At 40.8% G+C, this 18515-nt stretch overlaps 1 protein-coding gene across 3 annotated transcripts in view; it reads right to left on the reverse strand.

Annotated features, from left to right (window-relative positions):
• The window catches only part of tec (tec protein tyrosine kinase), a 152409-nt gene that overhangs the window by 3903 nt on the left and 129991 nt on the right, over positions 1–18515 (reverse strand). For all 3 annotated transcript variants that reach the window (XM_059647673.1, XM_059647671.1, XM_059647672.1), the window contains 2 exons: positions 14635–14753; positions 9382–9539 (listed from right to left, as the gene is read on the reverse strand). In XM_059647673.1, the coding sequence (XP_059503656.1) occupies positions 9382–9539; positions 14635–14753 (277 nt within the window). The remainder of the gene's footprint in view (positions 1–9381; positions 9540–14634; positions 14754–18515) is intronic.

An 18515-nucleotide genomic window follows, 5' to 3' on the forward strand; every position in this document is an offset into this window, starting at 1 on the left:
GAAGAAATGTCTCCTCATTTCTGTTTTAAATTTACTCCCTCTAATTCTAAGGCTGTGCCCACGGGTCCTAGTCTCCCCACCTAACGGAAACAACTTCCCAGCGTCCACCCTTTCTAAGCCAGACATTATCTTGTAAGTTTCTATTAGATCTCCCCTCAACCTTCTAAACTCTAATGAATACAATCCCAGGATCTTTAGCCATTCATTGTATGTTAAACCTACCATTCCAGGGATCATCCGTGTGAATCTCCGCTCGACACGCTCCAGAGCCAGTATGTCCATCCTGAGGTGTGAGGCCCAAAATTGGACACAGTATTCTAAATGGGGGCTAACTAGAGCTTTATAAAGTCTCAGAAGCACATCACTGCTTTTCTATTCCAACCCTCTTGAGATAAACGACAACATTACATTCGCTTTCTTAATCATGGACTCTACCTGCAAGTTAACCTTTACAGAATCCTGGACCAACACTCCCAGATCCCTTTGTACTTCTGCTTTACAAATTTTCTCACCATTTAGAAAATAGTCCACGCCTGTATTCTTTTTGCCAAAGTGCAAAACCTCACATCTTCTCACGTTGAATTTCATCAGCCATTTCCTGGACCGCTCTCTTAAATTGTCTAAACCTTTCTGCAGCTTCCCCACCTCCTCAGTACTACCTGCCTGTCCACCTTTCTTTGCATCATCGGCAAACTTCACCAGAATGCCTCCAGTCCCTTCATCCAGATCATTTATATATAAAGTGAACAGCTGCGGCCCCAACACTGAACCCTGAGGGACACCATTTGTCACCGGTTGCCATTCCAAAAAAAGAGCCTTTTATCCCAACTCTCTGCCTTCTGTCAGACAGCCAATCTTCAATCCAAGCCAGTAGCTCACCTCAAACCCCATGGGCCCTCACTTTACTCAGCAGCCTCCCGTGAAGCACCCAATCAGAGGCCTTTTGGAAGTCTAAATAGATAACATCCACTGGGTTTCCCTGGTCTAAACTACTTGTTACTTCTTCAAAGAATTCTAACAGGTTTGTCAGGCACGACCTCCCCTTTCTAAATCCATGGTGACTTGTTCTAACCCGACCCTGCATTTCCAAGAATTTAGAAATCTCATCCTTAACAATGGATTCTAGAATTTTAACATCCGAGGTTAGGCTAATCAGCCTACAATTTTCCATCTTTTGTCTTGATCCTTTTTCAAACAAGGGGGTTACAACTGCAATTTTCTAATCATCTGGTACTTTCCCAGGCTCCAGTGACTTAGGATTTACATCAGTATCAAAAATAATTTAAACTCTAGTCAAGTGTCTAGAGTTTGGCTTGTGCACAACCAGGTCTCCAATTGTCCCTTCATCTACATGCTGTGCCCATCTTTCCCCAAATCCATCACTGAAAGCTCCCACATATTTTTGCTCCACATACAGCACCAAATTAAAGTCACATTACATTCTCTATAATTGTGACTATAATGCACTATCCCTCCTAGTCTTCTTCAACCATTGTTAGATTCAATATAGAATAAGAACATTTTTCTACATCAATGCCACTCCTCAGCTATGTAGGATTGATCATAGCTGCAGCATCTACAACATTGGTTTCTCTTCCTACACAGTCATCTTTAGTGATGGGACAAATGAATGGGAAGGTGAGCACAAAGCCAGAGTCAGAATATTGGTTTACTGTAATGCTTCATGGATTTAGGAATGGTTATCATGGTTTGAGGATTGATAAATCAGATAGAAAACATTAGGAATAAATGGCTCATTTTCGAAATGGTAGGGTGTAACTGTTGGAGTAGGGAAACGATCAATGGGCCTCAGCTGTTTACTATCTACATCTAAGACTTGGATGAAGGAAATGGATATAATATACTCAATTTGCCAAAGTTGAAAAACTGCAGAAAAAGAAGCCTCATGAAAATGAAAAGAGGCTGCAAAAGCCAACAAATTAGTTAAGTGATTGGGCAAGTACGTTGCAAAGAGAGAAACATGTGGGGAAATAAGAAATTATCCACTTAGAGTTAGAGTCATACAGCATGGAAACAGATCCTTCGATCCAAACTGTCCATGCCGAACATAATCCCAAATTATACTTGCCCCACCTGCCTGATCCTGGCCCATATCCCTCCAAACCTTTCCTGTTCATCTACTTATCCAAATGTCTTTTAAATGTTGTGATAGCATCCACATCCATCACTTCCTAAGGAAGTGCATTCCACACACAAACCCGGGTAAAAAAATTTACCCCTCATATCTTTTATAAATCTCTTCCCTTAAAAATGTGTCCCTAGTCTTGAAATCTCCTATCCCAGGGAAAAGACAACTGTACCCCTCATTTATTCTATAAATTTCTATCCGATAGCATCTCAACCTCCTACATTCCAGTGAATAAAGTCCCAGCCTATCCTCAAACCTTCCATACCTGGCAATATCCTGGTAAATATCTTCTGAAACCTCTCCAATTTAATAATATCCTTCCTATAACTGGGTGACAAGAGCTAGACACAGTATTCCAGAAGAGGGCTTACCAATATCCTGTACAACCTCAACATGGCTTCCCAACTCCTCTGCTCAAAGGACTAAGCCATGAAGGCAAGTGTGCCAAACACCTTTTTAACCATCCTGTCTATGTGATGCAAACTTCAAAGCACCTACAGCCCTAGGTTACTCTATTATACAAAACTACCCAAGGCCCAACCATACCGTATAAGCCCTAACTTATTTGTTGTATCAAAATGCAATATCTCACATTTATCCAGCTTAAACTTCATCCACCATTTTTCAGCCCATAGACCCATATGTTCAAGATCCCTTTGTAATCTTAGAAAGCTTTCTTCACTGTCTACTATGCCACCAATTTTAGTGTTGTCCAAAGTTAATAACCACACCTGCAAAATTCTCACCCAAATCATTTATATAAATGACAAACAAAGGACCCAGAATCCATCCCTGTGGAACACCGCTAGCCACCGGTCTCCAATACCAAAAGCAACTCTCCACCATTTCATCCTTCACACTAAAATCTGACACAAAACATTCATTTAGCATCACTTTCATCTCCTGAGGTCCAACACAAAGATGACCTTGCTAATCTAAGGGCCCTTCCCACCTCCCTAGTTACCCATTTGCTCTTAATGTACTTGTAGAATCTCCTTGGAATATCTTTAACTTTATCTGCCAATGCTATCTCATATCCCCTCTTTGCCTTCCTGATTTCCTTAGGTACGAAGAATAGAAAGACAAAAAGTTTTAAGTAGTGAGAGACTAGTAAATAGAAGGATTTGAAGATTCCTTGTACATCACGCATAAAGTTAACATTCAGGAATAACAAGCATTAAGAAAGGCAAAGTTCATATTAACTTTTGTCGCAATATGGTTGAACATAAAGGTAAAATATAAACCACAATTAGAGGCCTTTTATTGAAACCTATCCGAAGTACTTTGTGCAATTTTGGGGACCTTACCTAGTCTAACAGATATTTGCCTTAGACAGGGTCAAAGATCAATAGATTGATTTGTGTGAAGAGAGGGGTGTCATTTGAAGAGGGATCAACTAGGATAAGCTTACAATTTCTGGCGTTTAGGAGAATATGAATCTTGAATTTTAACAAAATTTTCTCAAAAGGCTAAACAAGTTCAATGTTCAGGTGCTAATTTCTCTGCTGGTCAGTCTAGAACAAAGTGTCTTAGACTCAAGATAAGGGTTTGGCCATTTACGACTTTCAGGACAACATTCATTACCTTGGGATATAAATCTTTGGATTTTTTGTTGATGAATATTTTCTTATAAAGTCAAAGGATATGGGAATGATGGAGAAAGGTGGAGTTGATGTAGAGTTAAGCCTACAATGATTCCGTGATTAACTATAGAGCTCATTAGAAGACTTTTGAAACACTGTCTACACTGGTTTTTCAATGTTATTAACTAGGAGTTTGGTGTTAACTAGGAGAATGCTGTTATTCATCACCACCCATAAGTTTTCATTCAAGCTGACACAATCCTGAGTCAATACAGCATGGAGCTGGAGAAACAAAGTAAGTCAGGCAGCATCAGAGGAACAGGAAAGTCGACACTTTGGGTTTGCACCCTTCATCAGGACTGGGGAGGGGGAAGGGAGCAGGGAAATAAATAGAAGGAGGAGGAGTGAGACTGAGGGGAAGGTAGGTGGGTGGTCATAGGTGGATGCAGGTAGTGGGTCCGGGGTTTGGTCAGTGAGGTGGGAGGGGCGGATAGGTGAGAAAGAAGAGGGACAGATAGTGTCAGGTCAAGGAGGTGGGGATGAAAGAGAGGGTTGGACATGGGATGAGACTGGGATGGGGAGATTTTGGAACTGATGAATTCTACGTTGCGGCCATTGGGTTGTAGGGTCCAGAGGTGGAATATGTGGTGTTGTTCCTCCAGTTTGCGTGTGGCATCACTGTGAAACTGTTGGAGGCAGAGGATGGATATGTCACCAAGGGAGTGGGAGGGGCAGTTAAAATGGTCGGCAAATCAGAAGGTGCTGTTGATTACAGGGTATGGAGCACAGATGCTCCATGAATTGGTCACCAAATCTGTGCTTGGTCTCACCGATATAGAGGAGGCCACATTGGGAGCAATGGATACAGAGGCTAGGTTGGAGGATGTACAAGTGAATCCCTGCTGGATTTGGAAAGTTTGACTCGGGCCTTGGATGGAGGTGAGAGGGAGGTGTAGTGGCAGGTGTAGCACCTTCTTGGCTGCAGGCAAAGGTGTTGAATGTGGTGGGGCTGGTGGGGAGTGCAGAGCAGACAAGGGATTGCAGAGGGAGTGTTCCCTACAAAAGACAGATGGGGTGGGGAGGGAATTATCTTTCTCATCATGGGGTCGGATTGCAGGTGCAGAAGTGTTGGAGGATGATGCATGCATGTGGAGGTTGGTGGCATGATATGTGAGGACGAGGGGACTCTGTCCTTAGTTTTGTTGGGGGCAAGAGGGTTTTAGGGCAGAAGTGTGAGAAATGCAAAAGGAGATGTGGTTGAGGGTATTGTAGATCAACGGAGGGGGAATTTGCTATCAATGAATTAGGAGGACATTTGGGATGTCCGGGAGTGAAACACTCCATCTTGGAAGCAGATATGGCGGATGCAGAGGAATTGGGAGTAAGGGATTGCATTATTGCAGGAGCTGGGTGAGAGAAGGTATATTCAGGGGAGCTACAGGAGTCGGTGGGTTTGAAATAGGGTGGGGATTAAAGGTGTTGGTAAAGTTGATGAACTGTTCAAGCTCCTCAGGGGAGCACAAGGCAGGATGGATACAGTCAGTCAGACATCGATTATTAGAGGAAGAGGTGAGGAGTGGTGCCAGTGTAACAGAGGAGGGACTATTCCACGTATTCTATGAAGAGGCAGGCATAGCTGGTGCCCGTAGCCATACTTTTAGTTTTTCAGAAGTGGGATGAGTTCAAGGAAAGGTTGTTAAAGGTAAGGACAAGTTCTGTTAGGCCAATGAGGGTGTCAGTGGAGGGGGACTGGTTGGGCCTGCGGGAGAGGAAGAAGCAAAGGCTTTTAGGCCATGTGTATGGGGCATACAGGTATACAGGGATTGAATGTCCGTGTGAAGATGAGGTATTGGGGCCAGGGAATTGAAAGTCTTGGAGGAGGTGAAGAGCATGGGCTGTGTCCTGGTCCTGGGGGAAAAGACAGAGTCAAAGTAAGCAAAGATCAGAGCAGGCAGACACAATGGGAAGACCAGGGCAGTTAAGTTTGTGGATTTTGGGAAGAAAATAGAAACAGGCAGTGTGGGGTTAGGGAACGATGATGTTGGAGTCTGTGGGTGGGAGGTCTCCTGAGGCGATAAGATTATTGATAGTCTGGAAGTGATGGTTTGGTGATCAGGGATGGGGTCATAAATCAGGGGCAGTAGGAGGAGATATCAGAGCATTGGCACCTGGCTTCTACTATGTAGAGGTCAGTATACCATACCACCGCCATGTTCCACCCTATCAGCAGGTTTGACAGTGACACTGGGGTTGGAGTGGGGGGCTGAATATTCTGATGGGTAGAGGCTGGAGTGAATGGGGGTGAGAGGATATTGAGGCAGTCAATGACGCAGCAACAGTTGGAGAGGAAGAAGTCAGTGGGAGAGTAGGAGGCCGTGGTGTGCTGTTCAGGAAGATGGGTTTGTTGGTGGGAGAAGGGGTCCGCACAGGGTGGGTTAGACTTCTGGAGAAAGAAAGAGGGGTAGAGGCAGTGGAAAAAGAGTTCAACATCCAGATTGTATGGAATTTGTTGATGTGTGAGCCCTGGAGAATGAAGGGGAGTCCTTTACTAAGAACTGACCATTCATCCTCAGTGAGGAGGTCTGGAGTAACAGTGAATAACAAGCAGGGCTTGGGGCTGGCACTAGGTGCAGAGCTGGATCTGGGAGCTGGGGTGGAGACTGTCGTGGGATTGGCTGTGAGAATGGGAATGGTCACGTGGGCGGAAGCAGTAGCAAGACGGTCAATGGCAATAGCATAAGTGAAGTACATGTTGTCAGCGGCAGAAGGGGTGTTACTGACGTTGATAGTCAATTCCATCCAAGGCCCAAGACAAGCTTTCCAAATCAGATCAATATTCTTGTATATATCTTCCAAAGTGGTCCACTGTAACCATCGTTCCCAAGGTGGCCTCCTCTACATTGGTGAGACCAAGGGCAGGCACGATGACCGACTCGTGGAGCATCTATGCTCTGGACCCCATAGGCAACAGCACCTTCCAGTTGCCAACTATTTTAACCACCCCCATCTCCCACTCAGTTAGTGACTTGTCCATCCTAGGCCTCCTCCAGTGTAACATTGCCACCACACACAAACTGGAGGAAAAACACTTCAAACTGCCTCAGGAGCCTACAGCCCAACGGCTTCAACATAGATTTCACCAGTTTCAAAATCTCCCCAGCCCGTCCCTGGCCTCATCCCGTGTCCAACCCTCCCTCTCATCTCCACCTCCTTGACCTGACGTTACCTGTCCATCTTCTTTCTCACCTATCTGCGCACCCTTCCCACTGACCAATCCCCACTACCTGCATCCAACTATCACCATCCCACCTACCTTCCCCAATCCCCACTCCTCCTCCCTCTATTTATTTGCCAGCTCTCTTCCCCCTCCACCAGTCCTGATGGAGGGTGTTAACCTGAAACATCAACCCAGCATCAGCAGTTCTTGCTATCTCCAACTGACACAATCCTCATGAAATTATATCACTGTTCATTCACTGTCATTAGATCAAAATCCTGGGACTCAAATGATTCCTAAGAGCATAATTGGCTTATGTATCCTCTTGGATCGCAATGGATAACAAAGATGGCTCACTACTTCTTTCTCAAGGGCAGTTAGGAATGGATTATAAATGCTGGCCTTGACAATGATGCCCAAATGCCATGAATGACAATAAAACAAATTATTTCTCATTCAGATCACTAGGTCCCATCAAACGTGGAGTTATCACATGCCAATTATTCACACTGATTTTGCACAAGCATTTCATAATTGATTTTGGACACAGCATAAAAAGGTAAATTAACTTCCATCGTACACGGTTCATTAATATATCCAGAAAACAACTTGGAGTCAATGAAATACTCAAAACAGCACAATGCCACTAAATGGTGTTTTCTACCCATGCTCGGATTGGATACCGTTAGGTTAGATGCTAGCAAGTAAAACTCATTTATTTAAAGAGGCAGGCAGTTAGAAGCAGGAATTTATATCTTAGTAAATTCCACAGCTTCTATTATCTTTCCATGACAGATATTATTAAAAATGTTATAGCAGGGACTCTTAGAAAAGTCCGAGATAATCAAGCAGCCAATGCCACTTTGCGAACTTAATCGTTGAAATTCTTTGAAATAGTAACGTGCTGTGGATAAAGGAGAACGTGTGAAATGTACTATACTTAGATTTCTAGAAATCATTAGCTAAGATGTCATACCCAAAAGTTATTGTGGAAAATGAAACCTCATGATGGTGGGACAACATATTGGCATGGATGGAAAGACTGAATGGCTAACAAGAAAAAAAAGTAGACATAAAGATGTAATTTCTTGCAAGATGTAACATGCGATATACCACAAGGATCACAGCTGAGATTCAAAATAATTTATATAAATGACTTGGATGAAAGAAGTGAAGGTATTATTACTAAATTTGCTAATGAAACAAAGATAGATAGGAAACTAAATTATGAAGAGGGTACAGGGAAGTTACAAAAGAATTCCACATAAGTGAAGCTAGTAGGTAAACATATGGGAAAGACAGGGAAAATGTGGAAAAATGTAATATTTCCATTTTTGCCAAAATACTGAAAATGTAATATCTAAATGGCGAGAGATCACAAAGCCCTGGAGATGCAGAGCGATCTGGGCAACCTAGTGCATGAATTACAAAATACTATGCAGATACAATAAGTAATTAGGAAAGCTAATAGACTATTATTTATTGCAAGGAGAATTGAATATAAAACAATAAGCAAAAAAGAAGTTGGTCTTCAAATATTCAGAGCTTTGGTGAAATTAATTCCATCATACTGTATACAGTACTTGTCATGTTATTTAAGGAATAATGTAAATACATTGGAAGCTGTTCAGAGAAGTATTAGCAGACTAAAACATGGATTATTAAAAGAAAAGTTGAACAAGTTAAAAGGAAAAGGTGAGATCACAGTAGTTTTACCAGACCACAGGACTGGTTTCTCATTAGAGAGGGAAGTGGCTGTTGTTGGTTTTAATCTGTTGGTCACCATACCTCGGGCAAGGCATGAGGTTGAGAAGGAGAGTCCTTCATGGTAACTTCAGCTGGTGATGGAATTGTAGCCACACTGTTGGTGCCACTCTGCACAAACTACGAGGCTGGTACCCAGTGGAGTTTAGAAGAGTGTGAGGTGACTTGGTTGACTTGAAACACAACAAGGTTCTAAGGGGCCTTAACAGGGTGGTAGTGAAAAATAGGTTTTATTTTGTTGCAGATTCTAGAACCAGGGGTCATTATTTAAAAACAAGGAGTCACTCATGTAAGACAAAGATGGTAAGATATCTTTTTCTCACAAAGGGCTGAGAGTCTTTTGAACACTTCTCAATTTGTGTGGATGCACAAGCTTTGAATATTATTAAGGGTCAGGTCAATAGACTATTTCTCAGCAAAGAGACAAAAGATCATCATGGGATGGTGGACATGTAAGAATAATTATCATCTTACTGAATGGGGAACAGTCTTGGGGTATTGCAGTTTACTTTTATCTGTCATGCTCATATTTTCTGATATGGAAAATCCAAGTACAAGTAGCATAAGCGGATAAACAACAACATAGTTAATTTATTCACTGATATCAAAGTGGCAATTTTTTTTTGCTGGAATAGCCAAATTCAGTTCAAAAATATTTCCACACCAACCTCATGCCAACATTGATTCATGATCTCATATACCGCCTTCGATGCTTGTTTTGGTCGATACAGTCGACAACCAGACGAAATGAACTCAACAACTTCAGCATTTGTTTTGGTTTCAAATGGCATTTTGCCCTCGTTATAAACCTCCCACATCAAAACACCTGAAAATTAAAGATTTGTTGACTTTACTAAACACAAATTAATCTTTGGTCAAAGTATTCAGTTTATACGTGAAAAAAATCATTATGGCCGAAAAAGGTAGACTGAATTATCCCTGGGAAGTAACTGATTTTTAGCAGATTGCTACTTTTCATTTATTCAAGTGGTTGAAGAAAGGATACATTCATGTGAATGTGCAACTAAATAGAATAAAGGGCACATAGTCTGGAAGTAATTTTCCAACTTTACATACAAAATCGGGCAGCCTCACCATCCAATGGATTATTTTGGAAAATTTGTCAATGTGCTACACAGTATTTACTCATAAATTTAAGTATTGTTGATTTTTGAGGTTTGTGATCACAATGACTTATGAGAATCATTCGATGACTGGAAGCAACTTTCAAATATTATTAAGAAGCAGTGGTTTAAATTTGACATTAATAGTTAAATAAAGAAAGGTGACAACTGAAGATGGTTCCATGATAACAGAGGACAAACAGGCTGCTAGCATGGAAGGTTTCAATCTTGTTAAAGTTGTGAAAGCAACTTCCTGCTCTCCAGATGAGGTGTTCAACTCTTGTCAGTCTTCATCCTCACCTTCTGGTCCATCTTCCATCTGCCTGGTGAGGACAGCTCAATGAAGATGCTCTCAAGGGAAACTCCCCAACGAAGAATTTCCATCTGCCCAACTCTGGCTTATATTATTCTCGGTCCCTGCACAGATATTCCAATGCAGATTTAGCTTCCCTAACTCCCTTAGCCCCAGCACAAATATTTCAGTGTGTAATTAGCCTAGCTTTTGTGGGTTTCCCCTAACACCACCTGTTCTGAGTACTCTTCTATGAGCCTGGCACTTATCAATAAATCATATTTCAAGAGAGTGCTTACGTCCTGAGTCAATCAATTGCCTAAATTTATCTTGGCCAACAGAGAAGGAACCGCCACTCATAGCAACATCCTTGGTTCCCACTCACCTGAGGGTTAGTTTGCATTTCTTCTAAGAACAAAACCATCTTAACTTTGAAAACAATACATTGATAATATGGTGTGCGTGGTGCCAAACAAATTGTTGATTCTAATCTTGGGCATTCTGACCTCCATGATTTTCATAAGTCTTCCCTTTGTTTCCAAATGTCAAAATTTTGTAAAGTTAATTACTGCTGGAATAATTGTTAAATGCAATCTCACCAGGAAGGTTAGTTTTAAAGGCACCCAATATTTGGCAGTAGGTTGTTGAAAAATCATGTATGCCAGCTCAATACAGATGAGGCCTCAAACAAAATAACTTGAATTTGGACAATTAACCCTTACTGTTAAAAATAAACTGCATTTAAATAGGTGATTGAAACATTTCACGTTTTCCCTGTGGGTTTTATTTTGAGGATAGTAAGAAACACTTCCATTTGTAAAACTTACATATGGAAATAAATTTTAAGTCTCTAATAACCAAGTTTTAGTTGATGTTTTAAAAACTATGATGGCCTTACTCATCTGTGTTATTACAGATCTTGCAAATTTATTTGGCAGAAAATTATTTCCTTTATCCTTTCATGGGACATACACATCACTGCTGAGACTAACACATTGCTTTGCCATTTCTGAGGGCAGTGAAGAGTCGGCCACATTAGTGAGTCAACAGCCACTATAACTAGACCAGACGAGGACAGTTTTTTTTCCTGTCATGAATTCACTTCATTTTTACTATTTCTTTAAGAATGTAAGCCACACACACGGACCAGATACTGAACTTTCAACAGTAACCATCCCAACACACTCAAACAAAGCTGCACGCGAACACTACTTAAACAGGCAACAACACACTGCAGCAACACAGAACTACACCAAGAGGAAGACGAAGAGCTCTTCAAGGTTTTCAAGGATAATGAATATCCAAAAAACTGGGTCAGAAGCCACCTACACGATCAACATCAGGAAGATATTACATGCCCCAACACACTCATCACACTACCCTACATCAGGAACACATTGGAACTAACTTCAAGACTCCTACGACCACTGGGCATCACAGTGGCACACAAGCCCACATCAACCCTACGACAAGTGCTCACCTGAACTAAAGACCCACTCTCCGCTAAGGACAGGACCAATGTACTCTATAAGATCCCCTGCAGAGACTGTGACAAACACTACATCGGACCAACAGGAAGGAAACTAACAACAAAAGGTACACGAACATCAACTGGCTACAAAAAGGCACGACCATTATGCACTCATCTCAATCCACTTGGATAAGGAAAACCACCAATTCAACTGGGACAACACCAAAATCCCAGGACAAGCTAAGCAGAGACAGACACGGTAATTCCTAGAAGCCTGGCACTCCACGAAGAAAGCCATTAATAAATACATAGAACTTCACCCCAAATACAATCAACTATGCAGGAAAGCTGGAAGTGAGGCAATCCAGGTCAACAGACACCAGAGCTTAACAGCCAGATGGGAAAACACACCGATGCTTCAATGGAAGCTACACTGAAGATGTTACCCAGCATGGTAATGAAACATCTGCGGAACAGCAAACCAGCTCGTCCAGCCAACCAAACTCAACAGAAAATGTAAGTGGAAACATGAATTTATTTCAAGTTTTCTGAAAATTACTGCAGTAATTTATTTAAAAACAGTCATTGAAAGATCACGGAACACAAAGTCATCTTAAGAAAGGCATACTAGATATCATGATATGACAATAAGATGAAGGAACAAAATAAGGTCATTCAGGTAATTGAGTCTGCTCCACCATCTGATGAAATCATGGCTGATCTAGTAATACTCAGCTCCACTTTCCTGCTTTCCTTACATTATAGTCTATCTGCCAAGTTTTTGCCCAATCGTTTAACCTGTCTACATATCTGTGCAGACTTCTGTGTTCATGTTCAGGATGACATAGGATGATTATTTGGACAGAAATGCTGCACTGGGATATGGGGAAAAGGCAGGATATTGGCACTAGGTAATAAAACTATGTAGGCATGAGGGACCAAATGCCCTTCCCTTCTGCACTGTAACAATTCTGTGACTTACAGGTCAGTTAGATTAACATTTTTCCGATAACCGACATTAGAGTCTATTATTAACGAGTAACAGCAGAGCATTTATATACATAACATTATGCCTGGATTAGAAGAAAGAGGGTAGCAAAGGAAAAAGTAGACCCACTCAAGGACAAAGGAGGAAACTATGCGTGAAGCCAAAGGAAATGGGAGAGATCCTTAATGAGTGCTTTGCATCGGTATTCATCAAAAAGAAGGACATGACTGATGTTGATGTCAGGTCTGAGTGTGTGAATACTCTACACTATGTGAATATATTGAAGGAGGAAGTTTTGGGTAACCTAAATTGCATAAGGCCAACAAGTCCAAGGGTCAAATGGGATCTATCCCAGACTTCTGCAAGAGGCAAGGGAAGAAATAGCTGGAGCATTAGCAGATATCTCCACATCCTCTTTGACCACATGCGAGGTTCCAGAAGACTACAGATTAGCCACTGTTGTTTCCTTGTTTAAGAAAGGAAGCAGGAATAATCCAGGAAACTATAGGCTGGTGTGCCTGCCCTCTGTGGTGGGGAAGCTCTTGGAGAAGATTATGAGCGATGAGATATATGCACATTTTGAAGAAAATGGATTAGTTAGTTATAGGCAGCATGGTTTGTACACTGAAGGACATGTCTCATGAACCTGACTGAACTTTTGGAAGAGGTGACAAATATAATTGATGAGGGAAGGACTGTGAATGTAGGTTATACAGACTTTAGTAAGGCTTTTGATAAAGTCCCACATGGCAGATTGGTACAAAAATTGAAATCACATGGGATTCTGGGTGGGCTGGCTAATTGGATACAAAACTGGCTTGGTCATTGAAGACAGAGTGTGAAGGTGGAAGCTGTTTTCCAGAATGAAGACCAATAACTAGTGCTATTCCACAGCAATAAGTCTTAGGTCCTCTGTTGTTTATAGTCAATATAAATGATCTGGAGGAAAATGTGGGTGATCTGATTAGTAAGTTTGCAGATGATACGAAGGTTGGTGGAGTTGCTGAACGTGCCAAGAATTATTAAAGGGTACAACAGAATATAGAAAGATTGGCAACTTGGGCACAGAAATGACAGATGGAGTTTAATCCAGACAAATGCGAGGTAATAACTCACTCAGAGATAGTAAGAACTGCCGATGCTGGAGTCAGAGACAGCACAGTGTGGAGCTGGAGGAATATAGCAGGCCAAGCAGCATCAGAGGAGCAGGAAAGTTGACATTTCCAGTCGGGACTCCATTTCTGAAGCAGGGTCCCAACCTGAAATGCCAACTGTCCTGCTCCTCTGATGCTGCTTGGCCTGCTATATTCCTCCAGCTCCACACTATGTTATAAATGCAAGGTGATGCATTTTGGAGGATCAAATTTAGGTGTAAATTGTACTGTAAATGGCAGAACCCTTAAGAACATTAACATACAGATGAATCAGGACGTGCAGGTCCACAGTTCTCTAAAAGTTGTAACACAGGTGGCCAAGGTGATTAAGAAGGCATATGGCAAGCTTGCCTTCATTGCCTGGTGCATGGAGTACAAGAGTCAGAAAACACACTTCAGCAATAAAAAAAACCCTTACTAGGTTGCATTTGGAATGGTATGTGCAGTTTTGGTCACCACACTACCAGAAGGATGTCGAAGCTTTGTAGACAGCGCACAGCAGATTCACCAGCACATTGCCTGGTTTCAAAGGCATTAGCTCCAAGGAAGGGTTAACAAGACTAGGACTGTTTTCACAGACGGTAGCTGAGAGGAGACCTGAGAGTCCTACAAAATTATGAGAGGCTTGGAAAGGGTGGATAATCGGAGATATTTTCCCAGGGTTGATGTTTCAATTATAAGGGGGCACAGGCTCAGGTGAGAGTGAACTTTAAGGGAGGGACGATTCTCACGCAGAAATTCTGGTGGCTGTCATGGTGATTTGAAACGATGTCCCAGAGCAAGAGGCTTTCATTCTGGGTTACTGGTCCAGTGACATTACCGTTACAACATCATCTGTGTGAAGGTGTACTTCAAGACATTTGCTTGCACATTTAAGATAAAAGTCTCTTACCAAATGACCACACGTCTGATTTACTGCTGAACTTAGAATAATGTAGCACCTCAGGAGGTGACCATTTCACAGGAAACTTGGCACCTGAAGAACTAGTGTACTGATCATCCAAGACATATCTGAAGATGATGCAATTAAATAAAAATATATTTGTTAACAAATCATAAAACCTTTAGCATAAGAGATCACTTTGCACACTGCAAACAAATGATGCTTGCTATACATAAAATCAGTCTACAATAATCTATTTTCCTGCTGTTCTCATTCTTATGTTCAGCATTGCTCTAATTGTCAGTTAAGCTTCAAGGTGGAAGTTTAACATTGAAAACATCAATAGAAGTTGTCTGAATGCATTCAGTACTATAATAAATTCAGCTATAAATACTTCCAATCTCTTCTGCATTTCATTCAAATGCCAAACTTAAGTTTCCTTGTTATGAATTCATTGACTGGTGAGATAACTTTTCATTATTTTTATTATCAACCTGTATCAGCATCAAGTTGGTTTGGTTAGTCACATTTTCTACCTCAAAAGGTTTAGTTAGAAACTGCACTCCAGAATGCTTTTTTAAAATTTATGCTAATATTAATTTCCAGCAATACCAATAGATAGATAAATGCACAGGTACCATAGGGTGACACGCTAAGTATTTGCTGTTTGTAATCAAGTCAGCCCCAGTGTATAAGGGGACAGGAATAGGTCTTTCAGCTCCATAAACTAGCTCTGTCGTTCAACGAGATCATGACTAATCTGTACCAAAACTTCATTCACTTGCCAATACTTTAAATGCCTTCATATCCATGACTAGCAATAATCTATTCACCTTAGATTAGAATAATTAGCATCTACCGTTTTCTTGGGACAGAACTTCGTCCATCCATCGCCCTCTGAGTGAAGCATACCTCCTGAATGGTCTATTTCTAATTTGAAGATTACGTCTAAGTATCTTCAACTCTCCCAACATAGAAACTTTTTCCAATCTATCTTATCAATTATTCTGAAAATCAGAAAATATGTGATTAAAACTCCTTTTAACATTCCATACTCCTGGCAATCTGATTTGTATTTCGAGCAATTATCATTTTGTTCAAGTTTGATTAGAAAAGCAGGAAAACTAAAGTTTGAGAAGCTGATCTGTCATGAACAACAATGTTTCTTCCCACTCAATTGTAGACAATCTTGTAAGATAATACTTTATCAGAGAGGATGATCATAGCTAGGTGAGTAGTGAGAATCTAGTCCACTCTAAATTATTATGACAAATGGTTTTAATCAGTGAACTTCTAGCTATGCCAGTGTGCAAAAAACCTAAAAATTTACTTTGGCCAAACTTCAGCTAACTGTTCCTATGTATAATAGAACCTCTCCAGTGTGGAAGCAGGCCATTCAGCCTATCTAGTCTACACTGGCCCTCCAAACAGCATCCCATCCAGGCCCACCCTGCCTATGTAACCCTGCATTTCCTATGGCTAATCCATTAGCCTGCACATCCCAGAACACAATGGGCAATTTAATATGGTCAATCCACCTAACTTCCTCATTTTTAGATTTTGGGAGAAAACTGGAGCACTCAGAAGAATGCCACGCAGACACAGGAAGATTGTGCAAACTCCACACAGACAATCACCTGAGGCTAGAATCGAACCTGAGTCCTTGGCGTTGTGAGGTTGCCCTCTGATCCACCATGATGCCCTGAAGTACACCAGAGGTTCTTCAGCCCATCAGGACTGTGACACCAATAGTCCAATAATCTACTAGCTCTAGGCCAACAGGCATGAATGTTACGACATTTCAAGTGTTTATCCAAGTTTCTTTTAAAAGTTGTTAGGTTATCCACCTCTATCTCAACTACTCTCCCAGGCAATGCATTACAGATTTTTAGAATTATAAGTACTTTTAAAAGGGAGATTACATCTGACCGACTTGATTGAATTTTTTAAAATGGCTACCAGCTGTGCAGATGCATTGTTACTTGGATGTTAGCAAATCTTTTGATAAGGTCCTTCATGGGGCACTGATAGCAAATATAAGAGCCCATGGGATCCAAAGAAATTTGGCTAATTGGATACACAGCTGGCTGAGTGGCAGGAAGCAGATGGTGGTGGTCAAGGGACGTTTTTGTGAGTGGAGGTCTGTGTCCAGCAGGGTTCTGCAGAGATCAATGTTGGGGTCCTATTTTGGGTACAGATATAAATGAATTTGGTTTGAATGTTCAGCAAGTTTGTTGATAATACGAAAATTGGTGAGGTGGTAAATAGTGAGAAGGATAGCTTTATATTACAGGAGGATATATATGTGCTAATTAGAGGCAAATGGAAGTCAATTGGGATAAGGTGAGGTTTCATTATTCTCTCATGGGGCATGGGTGTCGCTGCCTGTATTTATTGCCCAAGTTACCCTTGGAGAAACAGTGATAAATGCCTTCTTGATCTCCTAGAGTCAATGTGCTGTAGGTAGACCCACCATTTTATCAGAAAGGGAATTCCAGAATGCTGATGCACTTAGGCTGGACAAACAAGGCAAGAGAATATGGCAAAGCAAGGGACTCTACAGGTATTTAATAAATACATTATCAATTGGTAGTACAGAGTTTGAACACTGCTGAAAAAAAACATTTATGAAAGCTTTTCATGAGGACAATTCACAAATAGTACAAAAACAGCACTTCTGATGTATGAGAGGCAAGAGGACTCTGACTAGTGGAGGTGCTGCCCTGGAGAATGCACTAACCTGGTGAGCATAAAAATGAAAAGTTTTAACAAAACATGTCTTTTTTCAGCAATGCTCAAGGAAATTATAACTTCATCTACGTCAGAATATCCTTTCTGAAAAACTCTAGCTGTTTAGCTACATTTGAAATAATTCAGAAAAAACTCAGTAAAAATTGCTAGAAACTAAATAGAAATATTCCATCATTGGCTGACAGCACAGTACAAAAGCAGTTCTAGAAACTGTCTGTTACTGTGCTTTAAAAGCAAAAATTGGGTTATAATATCAAAGATCTGTCTAAAGATAGATATCCAAGGTTTCTGGGGAGACTTCAGCCTTTAAGTAAAACCTCAATGAAAATAAAATGCAATATACATTAAATGGATAGATGTTATTTTGAAAATTATTTTGAAATGTATAATACTCATTTTACTTATTTATTTTTAGACACAGAATTTCAGTTTGTGATGCTTGGCAGCAAAAGTTAAAATCTATTCATTCAAAGGGATGGTTTTAGCATGGATATGAAGTTGGCTGACTAACAGGAAATAGTAGTGATAGATGTTGCCTTTGGACTAGAACAAAGTTTGTAATGCTCTGCAGGGATTAGTACAGGCACCTTTTTTAAAAAATCTGTATTAAATGGCTTTGATTTGGGTGTGCAGGCTGCAATTTCAAAATTTGTGCATGATAGGCCATATTGCAAACACAGAGGCCGATTATGATAGATTTCAAGAGACAGAAATTGGTGGTATGGCTGATGAAATTTCATACACAGAAGTGTGAAGAGGTACATTTTTGTTGGAACAATGAAAATAGGAATACAAAGTAAGATTCTATAGACGGTGCAGAAATGAAGAAATTTGAAGATATATGGTCACAATTCTTGAAGATAGCAGGGCAGGTTCAGGAAGTGACTAAGTTATATGACATCCTAGATTTTCTAAAAACTTACATAGAATGCAAAAGCAAGATGAGATAGTAAGCTTTTATAAAAACATAATTACCTCAATTAGAGTGTTATGTCCATGTTTTAAGGAGGATGAGAAATTTTAAAGATGGTGCAGAAAAGACTCAAAGATTCCAGGAATCAGTTACATGGGCAGATTGAAGAAGCTAGAGCAATACAGATTTTAAGAGGTTTCATAATGGTGATCAAAATTTTGGGGGA

Source organism: Stegostoma tigrinum, chromosome 1 (genome assembly GCF_030684315.1).
Source record: "Stegostoma tigrinum isolate sSteTig4 chromosome 1, sSteTig4.hap1, whole genome shotgun sequence".
Lineage (NCBI taxonomy): Eukaryota > Metazoa > Chordata > Chondrichthyes > Orectolobiformes > Stegostomatidae > Stegostoma > Stegostoma tigrinum.